Raw genomic sequence first — 16787 nt, forward strand, 5'->3', positions numbered from 1 at the left:
GTCAAAAAAGTGGGTCCAATTTCGACCTGATGAGCTTTTCGTGATCACATGACAAAAGTGGGAGTTTCAAAATTTTCAATTTACGGTGTAAACTACCAGTAATTACTGGTAATTACTGGGCATAACCAAATTGACCTCATCAGGTCATCAGGTCAGGGGTCGACCTGATGACCTGATGAGCTACACGCCTCATTTTTTCTGGGAAGGTCTCAGCTATCCATTCCTAGCAATGGTGCGATCTAGAGCTGCACCGAAAATTTAGAATCTGACTTGTGCATGAGACATTGTCAAGCACAAGTTTCGCATTAACCTCGCACCACGACGGTATAGCGGGAAGCTTTGTTAACTAAAATTGCTGTTTAGCCTTACCGCCTTGTTCTCTTGGCTTTCTAGCTATATTGCAGTTGCTTCGTCGGTTCGTCTTTCATAGCTTCCATCTATCGCTTTTTTGTCCCCTCTCCTTCCCTTCTTACCCTCCTTTCAGGTGACACTATGTAATATGAAGTTCTACTGTTCCATAGCCCTCACTCCTGATTAACTTCTACTTACATTTTCGGATTCTTGGGATTAGTTTTGGCGAACATGCCACATTAACATGATATTCCACAAGAAATCAATCTTTAGTTGTTTCTAGCGGCCGCTATTTAGGACCTGAATCAAAGCGCCGAAAGTTGCTTCACTAGTGAGCACGGCTGCACGAATTATTACTTCCAATCCAGACTATAACCGGAAATTGGGCATAGTCTGAAGGTGTTCAAGGATACTGGTCTCAGTGAGTGGTAACTCTTTTGCGACCGTGCAGTATTGATCCAAGCCCCTCGGCGGCTGTGTCTAAGCTGTGTGCTGCATTCTGGTCGACATGAGGGCAAACAGCGGTTGTGCACGAATCAAGATGACTCACAACAACTCGTGGACTCGTGGACTCGTGGACTCGTGGACTCGTGGACTCGTGGACTCGTGGTTTTAGTTCTCATAGGCTAGGTGATCCTCAAAGACTTGCTTCGACTCATAGGTCGTAGCAACCGCCGATTGCCCTTCTCGCGTCGTATTTTGCTCTCTTTAGATAGAGGAGAGGGGCCACACGTCTCAATAACAATGAAGCTAGACTGACCATTTATCAGCCGTGACTGTTGTATACAGGTATTTGTCCACCTGATCTGTTTCACGGGGAGAAACTGAAGGCTAGGCGGGTTAACATCATCTGGAAATAGACATTATGGACTGGCCGAATGCACAATGTGAGCTAGTCTCCCCGGTCATTCTCTCGGAGGATGTTCACTTATTGTGAAGAGAAGAAATGAGGTGGAGTGAGACTGGAGTTGGGCGAAAGGACAAGATCGGTGGGGCGGATGCGGCTGACGGAGTTGTCCCGTAGAGATATGGTCCACATTTGATAATTAGCATTTTAGATGCATAGCTTCACGACGCGAGTGACAGAAGATGGAGAGGCTTGTTCAGCGATAAATTTGAGACTTTTCCGGAAGGCGGAATCTGAAGTCTCTCCAAAAAGGTCAAATCGAACCGAAGTGAAAGATGCAATGTGGTCTCAAGTCACCGCGATTCGATAGTTCACCAAGACGTGTTTGTAAAACAATTCCTATGAAACGACTTGAAACCGTGACACGCTATTCTCGAAATGCTCTGTCTTCGTACGCTATGACCGCATCTCTAATAATAGAAGGCTTTGTTTGAGGACTAGCTCCAACCCCTTCGAGCCCAAATTGCCGACGGCTGGATCTGAAGATTCCATTGGACCCCAAGACCATGAAACTGGTGCCTAGGGAAAAGCTTAGGTCCATGTCATCGATCTGGTCTCACATCACGAGACCCTGCGGCTCCGTGGTAAGGTCTATGTGTTCTTTAGCCTTCAGACTACCCAAAAGAGATGCTGTCATATAAGTACTTGCCGTTCTCTGGTGGGTTTCGGACATAATTGAAATTCCAAATCCCTTGCCAACATCGTTATTTTCTTAAGAACAATGCCTAGCACCACTGACGAGAAAAAGAGTTCTGGGTAGAGCTACCCCATTTCACCGCCTAGTCAATATGTACCAACAGGCTAACTTGTGCTTCCAGCACCGAAATCGGTCATTCTTCAGCACCACCAAAGACCCGATGCGCTGAATACTATGCGATCAGTCAACCAAGGGGCCGTGCGATCGCGAATGACCATTCATGTCTACCACTTATCTCTTTCCAGCCGAAGCTGTCTTTTCAAATCAACCAATCTACCTGCTGGAATAAAAGCTCCGTCTTCCCAATCTTCAATATATGGCGTCCTGGATATTTTGGTACTTCCCTTACACAACTGGGGCCTGACCCTGTCAAGCTCAAAATCAAGAACGACTTCATCGTGACAGAATACGAAGAGGACATGGAGGCTTTGAAGACTAGCGATACAGATACGATATCCTTCAGCACAAATGCCTTAGTGGCCGGTATCGACGTCGACCCACCTCCCTGGCTTGGTTGTAGTGTGTGTAACTGCCACCGAGGATATGTGTTCTTGCCAAATGGCGAGCGATGGAGATGGATTGAAATTGACAGCGAGCACTATCAATTTGAGCGCGAAGATGATAGCCAAAATCAAAATGTCTCATCGAGAACTTTGATATGGCAGTTCCAGAGCACTGGAAATCTTTCGAAAGATCTCCAAAAAGACTTGCCATTTGCTGTGAATCGCGATACTCGAATTTGCCGGGTCAGCGAATTTGGCTCATTCGTCGAACCGCTTGAGGCTGGAAGTCCTGTCGCCGTGATGAATCGGGACGGGATTATTTTCTTTGATGGGGTGGGGTCGAAGATGGCTGACATCCAGACTGAGGATAACCGAGCTTTGATTCTTATGTCCGGGTTTGCGATTGCGCAGTATGAAGGCTGGCTAGGAAAGTGATGAGCATTCGTTGAATGGAGTTCCCAAGTGGGTGATACATTTCATAGAGTTGATCGCCAAGCTTTGTCAAATTTGTGATCGTTATCAGCCATGAAGATCAGTCGAACACGAGATTTGACTAGTCAGTCACTTGGCGGGGCATGCCATACTATCGATAAGATGCCCCAGACGACCTTGACACGCGCTTTCACTTGAGGCTATTTATCTTTGGGAGTTGAATATGTAGAACTGCATCTTTTTCGTCCAACCTATAAGCATCATGGGATTGTGTGTTGGGGGTATATAAGTTGCACAGATCAGGAATAATTCTGGAAACAAAATATGCCTTCAAATGATCAGTACAATTGATTGGAACAAATCTCCAGAATCCCTTGCCATAATGACTGCGTTCCATCCATCATGAACTGCAACGTCTGCTTACCGAGCCCCCCCTCCCCTTCTTGTTTGTCTAATGATATGCATGGAGACTATAATTAAGTGACCCCGTCAGAGGTAATTACCAATCCAGACCGCCCGAAGAAGATCCATTAGAGCCTGGACCTGAGCATTCAATCTCCTTGCATACTGGTATCCCGTTAATTTACATCATTGCAGAAGATTTGAAGGAGGACTTACATTGCTCAGCTTGCTGGAAAAGCATGCTTCCCTTTGGCTTATGCATAGCGGGAAGGATCTGTCCACCTTTCATTCTCTCAATCTTCGAATGTTCCTGGATCGTTCGTAGAATCCGTCCAGTAGACTGCGAGCTTTCGACCGGTCCATCGCTCATGGTCCGATACTCAGCTTGAATACATTGAACGAGATTCTCCATTACGTCTTCAATGACATTGGCCAAGTCATTTCCCTTAGTATTGACCTCAGATGATGAGCTAAAGAGGTCATAGCGGACTTGAGTAGTTGTCTCAGATGACGGGAGGAAGGTCACTGAAAGCCAAAGATCCGAACTCTCGAATGAGTAGAAGAATGAATTTGGGAAGAAGGAGGAGTCTGCTTGCTTGTTCTTTTGTGTGATCATTCTGATGAGTGTTGTTGCCAAAGAAGGTAGCATTGCCTCAGAGACGCGCTGTTCTAATTGATGGAGAATGGCATTGAATTGACGTCCGCTTGCTAATCACGAGTTAGGATCATTTTCAGAATTCTCTCTGTACTCAACAAACCTGCAAGTTTCCAGTTAAAATGTCCGGACAGTGTCTGCCCAATGATAAATTTAGAAGTTACTCCGGCTCTAGCAGTGCGACTGAATTCCTCCAATGCTAGATGAGCAGGCTTATCAAAAGGGTCCGGATCTGTAGCAGTAAGATTCACAAACACATGACCACTTTCAGTAGTATGCGTGTGAATCTCAAACAGGCTGTTCTCAGACTTATCAAATCCAGGAATGTCATCAAACTGCGGGGCTTTCACCAATCGTCCCGTGGTATCATAGCTCCAGCCATGATAACGGCAACCGAGAACCGTGGAATTACCAGTCTCTTTCCGGGTTATGGTATACGCACGGTGCCGACAAACATTATGAAACTGAGAATGAATGTCAGCCTTGTCTTAACTGCCATGGATTAGAATCTAGCTTACCGCGCGAATCTTGCTGTCCTTGCCGCGAATCAAAAACACCGGGAATCCAGCGATGTCAAAGGATTGATAGGCGCCTGCCTTGGAGAACTGACTAATGTGTACAAGGTACAACCAGGACTGCAATCCAGTTAGATGACAAAACGACAAAGATCGGCGATTCTAAAAAAGAAAAAGGGTTTCTTGCTTTGCTGAAGAGAGCTCGTCGCTCAAGTTCGAATACTTCTCGTTTGGACCACCACCCCTCAGGAATCTCTGGCTCTTTAGAAACCGTAATATCCGAAGCCTTTTCGTCTCTGGTAGACGGATAACTGATCCTGATCTTATCGGTCTGCTTCCGTGGCCAGGCCTGAACCGCGAGGAACGCAAAAGTCACTACAGCCACAAAGACCGAGGCCGGTGACGAGAGGAAATAAGCATTGATAAATTCCATCTCGAGGTGACAATCGAAATGCCAATAATAATCAAATTATTTACCCTCTTCTCGCAGGCCACTTCCATAGTTATACTACGCCTATGGAGGCCCAAGTTGCGTCAGAAGACCCCACATTATTTACTTCAGGAAGCATATCGCATTGACCCAAAGATACACGCCCCTCTTTGCACGTTATTTCCCGATCGAGTTAGAATTTCCAGGGTGCGGGACTACCATGTGCTACCCACCTCCAGTCACGCCTTGGATATCGGGCCACGATGACTGGCCGCTGAGCTTATCATGCCACATCCTTGTTCCTTATTCTGTACTGATGATACTGATTTACTCCACATTGATGATTGAGGGTAACTTTCATCCGATTTCTGATCCAGATCCGAGACGCGATCCGAGAAACGATTTGAGATACAGTAACAGCAACGATGCAATGGAATATGTAGCTCCTCAGGTCATCAGGTCAGGGTCGACCTGATGATCGGAGGAGCCGCACGCCTATGCAATGCGACCATGACTAAATTGGTATTACGCTTCAATCGGAACCATCTCTGGCGCAGCTCGTTCTTGCGATTCTTTCTGGGCGTCCTCCTTGGCTGCACAATCCACTCTGTGTTGTTCGCAGACCATGTCAAATACTCGTTGCTGGTAATCTGGGAATATTTAGTTTTCTGTTTGAGAGGGTTGGGAGTATAAACTCACAAGAGACACCTGTTTCCTTCTCGGGATTCAAGATGCCCTCGTGGTAGACACCCTGTGAGAGATTAAACTGGGCTTTCTCACAGAGCTCGAAGTCCTCGTGCGCGACCTGTGCCGTTGAAAATGAGTATTGCGGTCAGATCCATAATTGAGATTAAAAGATTACGTTCCATAAAGAGCTTACCTGCCGCACAAACTTGTAGTACTCGTCAAATTTCTCGCCCGACTCCAAGTGGTAGTAGTCAAACTCCATGCGAGTCACGTTGGGATCAGATGTCGGACACACTCGAAAAGAAGACTAGATCACTGTTATTCAAGCGTAAGAAATCGGGGTCGCGAGTACCTTACCATTCCGCCTCCGTACACATTGATCGTAGAATTCGGGAAGGTGTAAAGAAAGAGTCCGTCATCCGGCTTCTTGGGATCGGCGATGTGCTGACTGAAATTATGGGAGTTCTTCACGGTATAGAAAGTAGGCGGATAATATATGGAAAATGATGGATGAGTGTACTGACAGTGCAGACACTCTTGGTACCCATCGACCCTAAAATGAAAGTCAGAGGGCTTAATAAAAGAACTTCTCCGATAATCATACATGGTCTTCCAGTTGAAACGGCCTTCATATTTGATACTGTGCCTGTAAGGCAATTTGGTGAAGTCCACTTTTGCAAGTAGCTCCTCAATATCAGGGAAAAACTCGTGGAAGCTGGGAGCTTCATCGGAAATGGTTGAGAACAGTAGACCAGTTGGGGTAAGATGGCTACGCAGTTCCTTGCTCTGTCATTCATTTACATCAGAGTAAGTCACAGAAGATCCATTGCCATCGCGTACCGTCTCTGAGTGGAACACCTTCAGCTCTTCGGCTGTTGGATTCAAAGTATCACCGGAAGTACGAACAACATATATGGGTTGCTGCGCATGTTCATACTCATAATGCTCGCCCACAGTCTGGAACTTGGTGACCGGACCAAGCAGATACCAAGACTTACAATCCCTTCAATGTTAGTCTTTCCGATCTTATACATTGTGCTTTCTGCATACCTTATTGAAAATCGCCCTTCGCTCCATCTGATAGAGCGACTCGTTGGTGTACCATGAGGCAGGTAGGGTACGTCTGAGTTCAGTCATGATCGCCGTCAAATGTAGTCCGAGTATAGTAAATTGTGGATTTGAAATATCGCTTTCCCAGCGCGATGAACGTAGAAACTTATAGGCGCAGTTCTCACTGTATGGCTCGTGAGGAAGGGCTGATTACCTTTTCTATTGGTACAGGGGCCGAAGCTTGTCATCCGAAGGAGTGCGGTTTATCGTTTCCTGAAGTAGTTATCATATCCCGCGGGGCACAATGTGCACCCGCTGGTTGCGTAAGTCCACCCCAATGATCCAGACTCAATGCCTCTTCTTCAAGGGAAACTTGTTTCTCACCGAAATGTTCTTACGGCTGGGCCTGGTAGATCATAGCGCGTGTGTTCCAGGGCAAATGATACCTTGCGGATCCTAGTTCCAAGCATGACTTCGGCACGACTTAGAGGAATCTGAGAAACGTCACGTTCTCATCGATTCGGAGATTAACCCATAAATTCCGTGCCAGGGCATATTCTCGATAGTTATTGCTTCATTGTGGCTATCTATGGCTGTAAATGATCAAGTCTTTGGACATGGCGTCGGGAAGGAGCAGCTGATCACTGCAGATGATTTCTCACAGGAAACACCGAAACAAGAAATGCATATACAATGCAGACAGCTTCACCGCTCGTGCTAATGTGTAGAGTATGCTTAAAGTGTGAAGCTATTCATTCAGAGTGGGATTTGCTGTTGCCTGGAGCTGCGGCCCTGGGACGTGGCAGGAGTGCCATGAAAGAAAAATTTGAACAACTGTCCTGCTAACAGAAATAAACCACCAAGGGAATTTGAAACGAAGCAGAGTCATCCCAAAGACGAGAAGAAGAACCACAAATAAGCCAACGAAGGACGAAGACAGAGCTGAGCAGGCGGGGATCCTTATCTTATCGGGGATCATTACGTCTTCATCTCCAACGCCTTTCTTCACCTTCACATCACATCATGGCGGGTCCAGTTCAGTACACGCCGCCACCCTCACCTCCATCGCCGACAGCATCCTTCTATGATATGAGCGATGACGACGAGGATGAGTACAACACCATCGCCCACGCCAGCACCGGCAAAGGCGTGAAGCTGCTCTACTCCAAAAGCAAGGTATGCGTGCCACCTGAATTTCAGTGACTGACAAGCTGACATGTCGATCTAGGTGTATGTTCACCCTTCGCCATCTGCTAAAGACAATATTCCTGGCTTCATCGCCCTCCTCCAGCAAAAGCCTGCCCCACCAAACCCCACCACAGCCGCGTCCTCAGAATGCAACGATTCAGCCTCATACCTTCTCGCATGGGTCCCGGAGTCTTCTTTAGGGGACGCATATAGCACATACGTCCAGGTAGATCTTGCTGACGGTGATTCCCCACCCCGTCAGCGATACCTCGTGCCCCCTCTTCCAACGACAACTACCCACAGAGATCCGATCGGGCTGTACTCCTTCGCTGTTCCAGTATCCGAGATCTACTCTCTCCTCGTGCGACCGCCGAGTCTGGGGTGGTGGTTTGGTAGTGTTGTCATCAATACACGCTCGGGTGACAGCTTCCCTGCACTGTTCTTCCACGACAGCGAGTGCGAGTCGACAATACTTCAAAAGAAAAAGCGAGTCAAGGATACATTCGACCCCTTTGATAGCGAGGGAGGTCTATTCTGGGGAGGCGACGAAGTTCTTCGGTGGTTGCGGAGATACGTGGAAGTTGAGCGCTCGTCCGTCGACCGGAATGTGTATTTGATCAACCCTTCTGCGGAAGATCAGCTATCATTTGGACGGGCGACCATGCCTGCTGATGGGTCAGTGTCCAAGGCACAGCCCGAAGTTCCATCCGCCGGCCCTAGTGGAGTCCCACAGCGAGATGCGACCATGGATCCCTTCATGAAGACTCTCAAGGAGACACGTTGGAAAGTACTGGAATCCCTGAGCAAGATTACAACCTTTACACGGCGAACAGCCAATGACATTGCTTCCAATCCGGGCATTCCCCAGCAAGTGCGACGGTTGATTCAGAATCCAGAGATTCAGACATTACAGGATGAATTCGATAGTGCCCGGCTTTACCTTGCTAGGTGGGCTATGAGCATTGCTGAGCAGAGCGAGAGAGAGCGGCAACAGCGCATCTGGACTGCTCAGGATGTATTGGAGTCTGAGAATAGCTCTGTTGGGGACTTCGAGATCCTTGAGCTCGAAACTGGAAACCTGGCCCTACAAGAGCGACGCAAGATTCTTACTCTTCCAGAGTGGAAAGGTTTCTTTGACCCCACCTCCGGAAGATTGCATGTCACAGCCGAAGAAGTGAAAGAGCGCATCTTCCATGGTGGCCTTGACCCGAACGATGGGGCCCGGAAAGAAGCTTGGCTCTTCCTTCTTGGCGTGTATCCATGGGACAGCAGCCATGAAGAACGCCAAGCGATTATGAATTCCAAACGCGACGAGTACATCCGATTGAAGTCTGGATGGTGGGAGCGCATGGTCGAGGGTAACTCGACTACGGATGAATATGATCATTGGAAAGAACAGCGCAATCGCATAGGTCAGGACTATTGTACCTATTTGGACGCCCTTCTAGCCGCTAACATCCCCCCAGAGAAGGACGTTCACCGTACCGATCGCACCATTCCTCTTTTCGCTGGAGAGGATATTCCTCATCCTGATCCCGACTCACCATTCGCCGATGTGGGCACCAACGTGCATCTAGAGCAGATGAAAGACATGCTCCTTACCTACAACGAGTACAATCCGGATCTCGGCTATGTGCAGGGAATGAGCGATCTCTTAGCTCCGCTTTATGCTGTGATGCAGGATGACGCTGTCGCCTTTTGGGCATTCGTGGGCTTTATGGACCGCATGGTCAGTGGATACTTCCCCTAACAAATACTCGGTGTCTAACAAGGCCCAGGAACGGAACTTCCTCAGGGACCAGTCTGGAATGCGTTCTCAATTGCTGGCGCTTGACCAACTTGTGCAGCTGATGGATCCTCAACTGTACCTCCATCTGCAGTCTGCGGACAGCACGAATTTCTTTTTCTTCTTCCGCATGCTGCTGGTCTGGTACAAGCGAGAGTTTGACTGGAGTGATACATTACGTCTATGGGAGACCCTCTGGACAGACTATTTCTCCAGCAGCTTCCATCTCTTCATTGCCCTGGCCATTCTTGAGAAGCATCGGGAGGTGATCATGGATCACCTCAAGCACTTTGATGAAGTGTTGAAATACAGTTAGTTGACACCTCACTCGAAGTCTTCCTCATGCTGACCCGCTCCAGTCAACGAGCTCTCTAATACCATGGATCTCGTGCCCCTTCTGACTCGCGCTGAGTCACTGTTCCACCGCTTCGAGCGTGCCGTCCAAGCAATCGACAAAAAGGACAATTTCCCCGCCGCTCCAACTGCTCACCAGCGCCGACCAGGAACCAGCAGTCCAGACTCCAATCTTGCGGGCAAAGGGAAATCACCACAGCGTCTAACAGTGGGGTCGAGCAGCAGCGTAGCCCCTTCAACATTACAACAGGCAATAGAAAAGGACAAACCAAAGGTCATATCCCCCGAGCTACGCGAATTGCTCCGTAAGGATATCCCTTGGAAAGGACAACGGGCATCTTAGCTTCACGTCATTGGCCCCGAGGATTTATCACCAGGAGAAGAATATGTCGGTTTTGCTACCATGGCACTCGTTGATTCATGACTTTATGATTTACTTATGTATAAGATTCACTCATTTACCCTGCTCTTTGTGGGTCCAGCCAGGGCGGGATTGATATGGGTCAGGCTAAGAAATTTACTTGCATCGCAATTTCATCTTAAAGCACCCGGTATGGCATTTTCTATTAGGCCAGGTAACCTGTGGGTTCCGGAGCCAGTTTGCTTGTCGTCGCCGTTGAGAACATCCGATTTCAGAATGGCAATACCCGTCTTTCTCAAAGCACCTTGTCCTTTGCACTGTGCGGAGAGAATAGTCACTTGAGTCACACATGTCCTGATATTTGTTTTTGTCTGCTGGACCACATGATTCGAGCGAGATATCTGGATGGCAGCCTTGTGAGTAACTTTCCGCCTGTTTTGTTCGTCTAGATTGATGTTGGGGCGACAGTCAATGTGAAGGATGTAGAAGATGTAGCGTGCGGCACGAGGATCCTGCAGGCGAAAATTTTCGTTCTGGTCTATATTGGCGTGGAATGAACGATTGATTCGGAGCACTTGGACTCTTGGCCATAAACATGTACGCAATGGTCAGCTTTGATATCACTCACTCGGAAGATGAATTTATCAGATACCTTGAAGGGGTTCCTAGGTCACTCGAGTCTGGGTCCTGTATTATGCACGTCAGGCTTTGATGAGAAACCTGGTTATTCTGAGATATGGGCAGATGGCCCTTTACTGAGGTCAGCCAGGTTATGCCGTGTTTCCGCTGGAGCGTCGAGGAAGGTGAAATCGTGAAATGGTGGTTGTCCAGTCGTCCCTCTATTTCGGGCTTAGCTGGTTCCCGATTAAGGTCGGTAGTGTGACAAAATAGTCCTACTCCAAACTTGGAAGGGCATTTCGTTAACTATACCTTCTTCACTCTTTCTTAACTCCTCAACTTACATCCCCAGTCAACTTCTCACCTCTCGCTTTGGACCTATTCTCAGGACTGATTGCAGTTTCTGGACCATCCCAAATCTTGCCCTGAGACTCTGTCAAAAACTCATCGAAGCTCTGATTATGACTATCACGAAAGACGATATTTCAAAGTCAGCTAAGCCCATCCTTAATAGGGCTTGCGAGAAACCAATTCTTGTAAAATCGGGCCACACACCTCAAAGCCTTCCCGTCGAGCTCATCCTTTCAATATCCGACTACCTATCTGAAAATGATATACTTTGCTTCTCACTTTGCACTCGCTACCTTTTCGCAAGCTTGAGACGCCAAAGAGAACGTATTTGTGAATCCAGAGAGTGTCTCCAATATCCCAGAGGAAGTATGCAACGCCAACACAAATGTATGCAACAACGAAGAGAGCATAGACACTATCGTCTAAGACCAGACGTCCTACTACCCAGCGACTACCGCGATAATTTCTTATTCCTTCGCCGACTTGAGAGAGATTTACCAACTCAATATGCTTGCGGGACTTGTTTTGTGCTTCATAAACATGACGGGTCAGAGTTTGTCCTCCGATTGAGAACACAAAGGGCGTGGGATCGTCATAATTACTTGGCTGCCCATTCCCAGCTGGTATATTCGTGTGGTAAATCACTGCGGGTGATGACTTCCACACAAATAAGGATCAACCGGCAGGTTGTTGTAAGAAGTATGTGGAGGTTGCCGAGGGACATGCAATTTCCGCCGGTTTAAATGGGCTTGTATTAAACCTTTCTTCTTGTCAAGTGAAGCCAGTTGTCTTCGCTAACTATCCTCGGCTCTTGGAATCTCTCAGGCTTCACCAAATTCTACTTTGATAACGAGATTGTGCTTACGAAGCCAGTGGTGTTGTTCGCTAGTGTACAATGAATACGATCATGTTTCCTTGAATCATTTAATGTATAGTGGGATAACAATAAAAATGCACTTCATAGCCACATGTATCAGCCTGTGTTTTATACTGGCCTCTTATCTCATTCAGAGGCAAAGGGGATAAACCATGGCTTCTTCATGACTCATTTGTCGGCTGTGCGAGGGCCGGCTGATAGCTGACTGATTCATACAAGTGGCATATCAAGTCATAAGATCAACAGATAGGTATCATATTGTGGAAAATACAGCGATGAATCTGGTGACATATTAGTGAGAGTCTCACGAATGGAATCCAGAGATAGCGAATCAAGCACTTCACTGACTAAGCAACGCATCCCAACTCGAACACCGCTTTCACCGCCCATCGACGGTAGTAACAATTAACATAGCTCAGATGGCTTAGTCGGAGGGAGAGAAGTAAGAAACCTGGAGCACCTACCTAGGACTCCGCCGCGTTATGTGAGAGCTACTATTGAGAGCCATGGTTTTCATGGGGCACACCCTATTAGATTGACGGGCTAAAGGACCTCGGGTTTACGGGCAGGCAGAATATTATGTAGTGAGTGATGGTCAGTCTGGGGTGCTGCAACTTTTGCTTAGTTACTGCATTCATTGTATGGAAATGACTCGCTGTTCAAGATCCGAAAAGCAGCCTCACTTCACCTGATAGACGGAGATGAGCATCGGAAACATCCCAAAATAAATGGCACTGTGCCCCACTGGCTAACCACGGAAGTAGCTAAATAGACTGCGGTACCGAGTTCCATGGTCCACCATCTGCAGCTGTCAGCAATTAGCGCGAATCCATAACCTCATACCCAAAGGATGCAGTTTATGATGGGACTTTGCAGCAGCACTTCCCCAGTAGCTTTACAAATTTCGCATGCCACGCATGGTGAAAACGAAAAGCAAAATTTTTTCTCATAGGACAAAACAGTCATTATTGACCGATGCTCGAATAACAAGCGCATCGAGGATTCTCCAGGTTTCTTAGGTGTCAGTAGTAAGGTGATTGCGTAAATTCTCCTGCGGTACGGGTTATGTTATTTAGCTCGAGTCCATGAAAGACTTGAAAGACATCCACTTGAACACCTCATTCTTTGCAATTGCTCTCAAACTGAATTTTATTTAACGTTTGAAAAATTTCAATCCCTCGAGAAGGGGGCATTGGCCACTTGTAACTTTCAATCTTGAGTGGCGTCCTCGATTGTAGGTAATTAAGTTCTGACTGCACATGTACACCCGTGCTTTAAAGGCAATTGCTTGTTTGGGGAGATATGGCTCTTCCAGGAATGAAATTTCCTCATCTGTCGGCTCAACATTGATGCTTCGACGGCCTGATCAATCCGATCGATGGAGTCCAAGCCTAGAATTGGTGCGGCGCCTTTCTGAGCGAGCACCCATGCTGTAGCCACATGAGCCATGCTGATCCCCTTCTTTTCGGCAACTTGACCGACACGGGAGACGATTTCCTCCGCAGACTTGTCCTCTTGGCTTCTGAAGAGAGCCTTGAGGAAGACATCCTGCTGCTCACGTTTGTCCGAGTGATCCGTCCACGAATGAGCCAACACGCCGGCTGCGAGGGGCGACCACGGAAGGAGGCCTACGCCAGTAGCACGGCAGTAGGGGAACATTTCGCGCTCTTCCTCTCTGTACAACAGGTTATAGAACCCTTGCATAGAGATAAACTTATGCCAGCCATTCTTCTCGACGATATTCTGGAGCATCTGGAATTCCCATGCAGCCATCTGTCTCCCAGTTAGGATCCGTCAACAAATCCTAGATAACATTTCGTGATAAGAAAAGAACTTACAGAACTGGCGCCGATATAGCGAACTTTTCCACTTTCAATCACATCGTTCAATGCTCGCATGATTTCTTCCATAGGAGTCTCCCGGTCAAGACGGTGGATTTGCAAGACGTCGATATAGGTGCCTAGTCATTCCACACTTCGCTTGACTGCATCGAGAATGTGTTTTCGTGAAAGTCCGACTCTATTCACTCTGACGCCGTCGTTGATGCCAAACTCGGCGGCGTTCAAAGGACCTCGCGATTCATCCACTTCGTGAAAGCATTTGGACATGATCACGACCTTGGATCTTGGGATATCGTACTCTTTCAATGCCGATCCGAGGATCTCCTCGGATTTTCCATTGGAATAAGTGTCGGCAACATCCCATGTGTTGATACCCCGGTCATAAGCGTGCTTGATCAGAGGAAGTGCATCGGTTTCTTTAGTGATCCACGGCTGCCAGTTGAGATCACCGTATGTCATACAACCAAGCACAATTTTGTGAGACCTTAACGCCCGAGTTCCCAAGTCTGAGAGGGTTTTCTTGTTAGGTCGAACAACGTGCGCAGAAGGAAGTTGGACTTACCTGATGTACTCCATGACGCTTTGTATGCTAAAAGGCAGAGAATGGGCAGTTTTCAAGTGATCTGTGATGAGGGTAAAGCTTCGATGTAGTGACGCGTCTGTCGATCTTTATACAATGTCGAGCGTCCATTTTGCCACTAGTTACAAAGGAATGTCTGGCAGCGCTAATTGATGACAGGCAAAATTACCTCAGTTGTGCCCATATGATCATGATCCGGCAAGATCGGATTAGCTCTATCTAATCGAACCGTTTCCGGTATTAACTCACGGCCTATCAGTTTCACGCGCACCTGTGATCGACTCGGGAGACTGCAGGCGGGATTTCTCTGGTTCTAGACACCTCTTAGTCCCTTCGCTCAAGTGCAAAGTAGGCTTATTGCTGACGGCCGCATATGATGGACCGTGAATTATTACTATGCAAGAGAAATTCGAGAAGTCGCCCCGTTTGGGAATAAGGTTACACTCACGCTAATTGCTGACAGTTGCGTAAAGTGGACCATGGGTCGCTTGAACGCAATTAATGGAAAAGCGCCATCTACTTCAATACCGGGTAGTCTGATCGTCTATGATATTCCTCGTTGCCCCCTGTGGTTTATATCCGGCTCCTGTACCCGTAGGTTGAGATCTTGGTGCGACTGATCACCAAAGTGCCCCACTCGGTACTCCGGGAACTCGTTTTAGAGGTGGGCCATGGATGCGTCATCTACAATGGCACCGCAGTAGTCCCCGACCCTTATGTCTCGCCTTGTGTTCGGCTTCAGCCAACCATATAAAATATTCATATAGGCTGCCAATAGACTAAGGGGTTCGCCATATTGTCCATCCTTGGGTCGCATAGGCATGGATAGTGAAACTTGCATTGAACATATTTACTAGCTTCATAAATGCTATAAGCTTGATTCTTGCGCAAAGTCAAGGGGCCTGCGTCGAATATATTGGCTCAGAGCTGAGTTGTGCGGGAGCCCGATCTATATGCAAAAAGGTTTACAGCTGCGTTAGGGCAACGCCAGCCTTGTTACATTTCCGAACTCTTGAAGGTTTTAATGGACATGTGCTACCCTCCAGTAGCTTTGCTTGGTCATTGAGGTTGTGCTTCAATCATTACGCTCTCTTTTAGTTGCTGATCAGTATCAGTTGGAACGCATTCCAATATGTACATCTCGTTGCTTACCTTACTCCGCGCCAATGACTAGAATGAGCACGGTCGGCCGCAGAGACCAAATCGTAGACGAAGCCATTCAAGGCAAGAACCTGTGTAACTTAGGCTCGGAAAGCCAAGATTCTTATTTATTGACCAAACTAAACTAAGCGTTTCTCGAAGTAATTCTTCAAATATAGATGGATCCCTAGGGAGGAAAAGTACCCCCGGACCTTTGGCCCCACCGCCCTACTCTGGAACAGGAACATCGAACTTCCCCAGACTCCGAGACTATCGTGATCTCAAACCACGATAATCATCTAGGCATTCCACTCCAGAATGCTCTCCTTTCTCGCCAAAAGAGTCCCTCGAACGACCACTGCTCACCTGAATCCAATAAAATTTGACTCCGGTCTCTCATCAATCGAGTTCAAGCCTCCAACCGACCGCTACCTAGTAATAAATCGCTGGCCACCAGCCTCAAGCGCTAGAACCCAAAACATCGCTCTCAAGCCACCGCTACATTGGCATCGGTTCCAGTCCGAAACATTCCATGTCCTAGAAGGATCAGCGGAATTTACGTGTGATGGAGCGAAAAGTATCAAATCTGCTGGCGAGTCGATGACGATCCCTCCACGCGCGATCCATACGTTCTGTAATGCGAGTTTGACGAAACGATTGGTTGTGGAGTTTGTGCTAGAGCCGAGGGCGGTAGGAGATGAGGCTTTCTTCCGTGAGTCATTTCTTCCTCCAGCCCGGTTTGATGCATGTTTACATTCGTAATGGGATTATAGGGAATGTGCAGTCCTATCGTGATGATTGTCGGAAGGCTGGGGTGGACCGGAGTTTCCCGCAAGTACTTCTGTTTAATTATTTCGGTGGTGTAGTACTTGCTTTGCCTGGGCCCTTAGTCGTCGCTAGACCATTAGGCGTGCTCTTGAATTTCTTCGGCGGTTTGATTCTGGGAAAGTATGTTTTGGGGTACAAAGAGTCGTACCCGGAGTATTACAAGCCACGATCTACTTGAGAGAAAAGCAAATGTCCGAAAGTGAACCAATCTCGAGGGGAGTATCGAGCAAGGCC

The 16787-nt window shown here is 47.6% G+C and overlaps 6 protein-coding genes across 6 annotated transcripts; 3 read left to right on the forward strand and 3 right to left on the reverse strand.

Annotated features, from left to right (window-relative positions):
* Nucleotides 1-1979: 1979 nt before the first annotated feature.
* On the forward strand, nucleotides 1980-2893 carry N7477_004597 (uncharacterized protein; the record flags this gene model as incomplete). The annotated part of the gene is made up of 2 exons (XM_056966260.1): nucleotides 1980-2014; nucleotides 2077-2893. The coding sequence occupies 2 exons, from the start codon at nucleotides 1980-1982 to the stop codon at nucleotides 2891-2893; spliced, it is 852 nt and encodes a 283-aa protein (XP_056823041.1).
* A 496-nt stretch (nucleotides 2894-3389) lies between these two features.
* Nucleotides 3390-4895, reverse strand: N7477_004598 (putative iron-sulfur cluster-binding protein; the record flags this gene model as incomplete). Its single annotated transcript, XM_056966261.1, has 5 exons — nucleotides 3390-3457; nucleotides 3509-4000; nucleotides 4051-4411; nucleotides 4466-4582; nucleotides 4686-4895. The coding sequence occupies 5 exons, from the start codon at nucleotides 4893-4895 to the stop codon at nucleotides 3390-3392; spliced, it is 1248 nt and encodes a 415-aa protein (XP_056823042.1).
* A 625-nt stretch (nucleotides 4896-5520) lies between these two features.
* N7477_004599 (aromatic ring-hydroxylating oxygenase subunit alpha) lies at nucleotides 5521-6716 on the reverse strand (the record flags this gene model as incomplete). Its single annotated transcript, XM_056966262.1, has 7 exons — nucleotides 5521-5534; nucleotides 5592-5697; nucleotides 5773-5886; nucleotides 5937-6132; nucleotides 6184-6365; nucleotides 6420-6572; nucleotides 6630-6716. 7 exons carry the CDS (start codon nucleotides 6714-6716, stop codon nucleotides 5521-5523), a joined length of 852 nt encoding a protein of 283 aa, XP_056823043.1.
* A 936-nt stretch (nucleotides 6717-7652) lies between these two features.
* N7477_004600 (GTPase-activating protein GYP7) lies at nucleotides 7653-10300 on the forward strand (the record flags this gene model as incomplete). The annotated part of the gene is made up of 4 exons (XM_056966263.1): nucleotides 7653-7805; nucleotides 7858-9546; nucleotides 9596-9914; nucleotides 9963-10300. The coding sequence occupies 4 exons, from the start codon at nucleotides 7653-7655 to the stop codon at nucleotides 10298-10300; spliced, it is 2499 nt and encodes an 832-aa protein (XP_056823044.1).
* A 3106-nt stretch (nucleotides 10301-13406) lies between these two features.
* N7477_004601 (aldo/keto reductase) lies at nucleotides 13407-14464 on the reverse strand (the record flags this gene model as incomplete). Its single annotated transcript, XM_056966264.1, is given in 3 exon segments — nucleotides 13407-13937; nucleotides 14003-14124; nucleotides 14140-14464. 3 exon segments carry the CDS (start codon nucleotides 14462-14464, stop codon nucleotides 13407-13409), a joined length of 978 nt encoding a protein of 325 aa, XP_056823045.1.
* A 1579-nt stretch (nucleotides 14465-16043) lies between these two features.
* On the forward strand, nucleotides 16044-16731 carry N7477_004602 (cupin domain-containing protein; the record flags this gene model as incomplete). The annotated part of the gene is made up of 2 exons (XM_056966265.1): nucleotides 16044-16437; nucleotides 16499-16731. 2 exons carry the CDS (start codon nucleotides 16044-16046, stop codon nucleotides 16729-16731), a joined length of 627 nt encoding a protein of 208 aa, XP_056823046.1.
* Nucleotides 16732-16787: the final 56 nt, after the last annotated feature.

This window comes from Penicillium maclennaniae (assembly GCF_028827695.1).
Source record: "Penicillium maclennaniae strain IBT 15551 chromosome Unknown utg000004l:1.0-3007600.0:1.0-3009580.0, whole genome shotgun sequence".
Lineage (NCBI taxonomy): Eukaryota > Fungi > Ascomycota > Eurotiomycetes > Eurotiales > Aspergillaceae > Penicillium > Penicillium maclennaniae.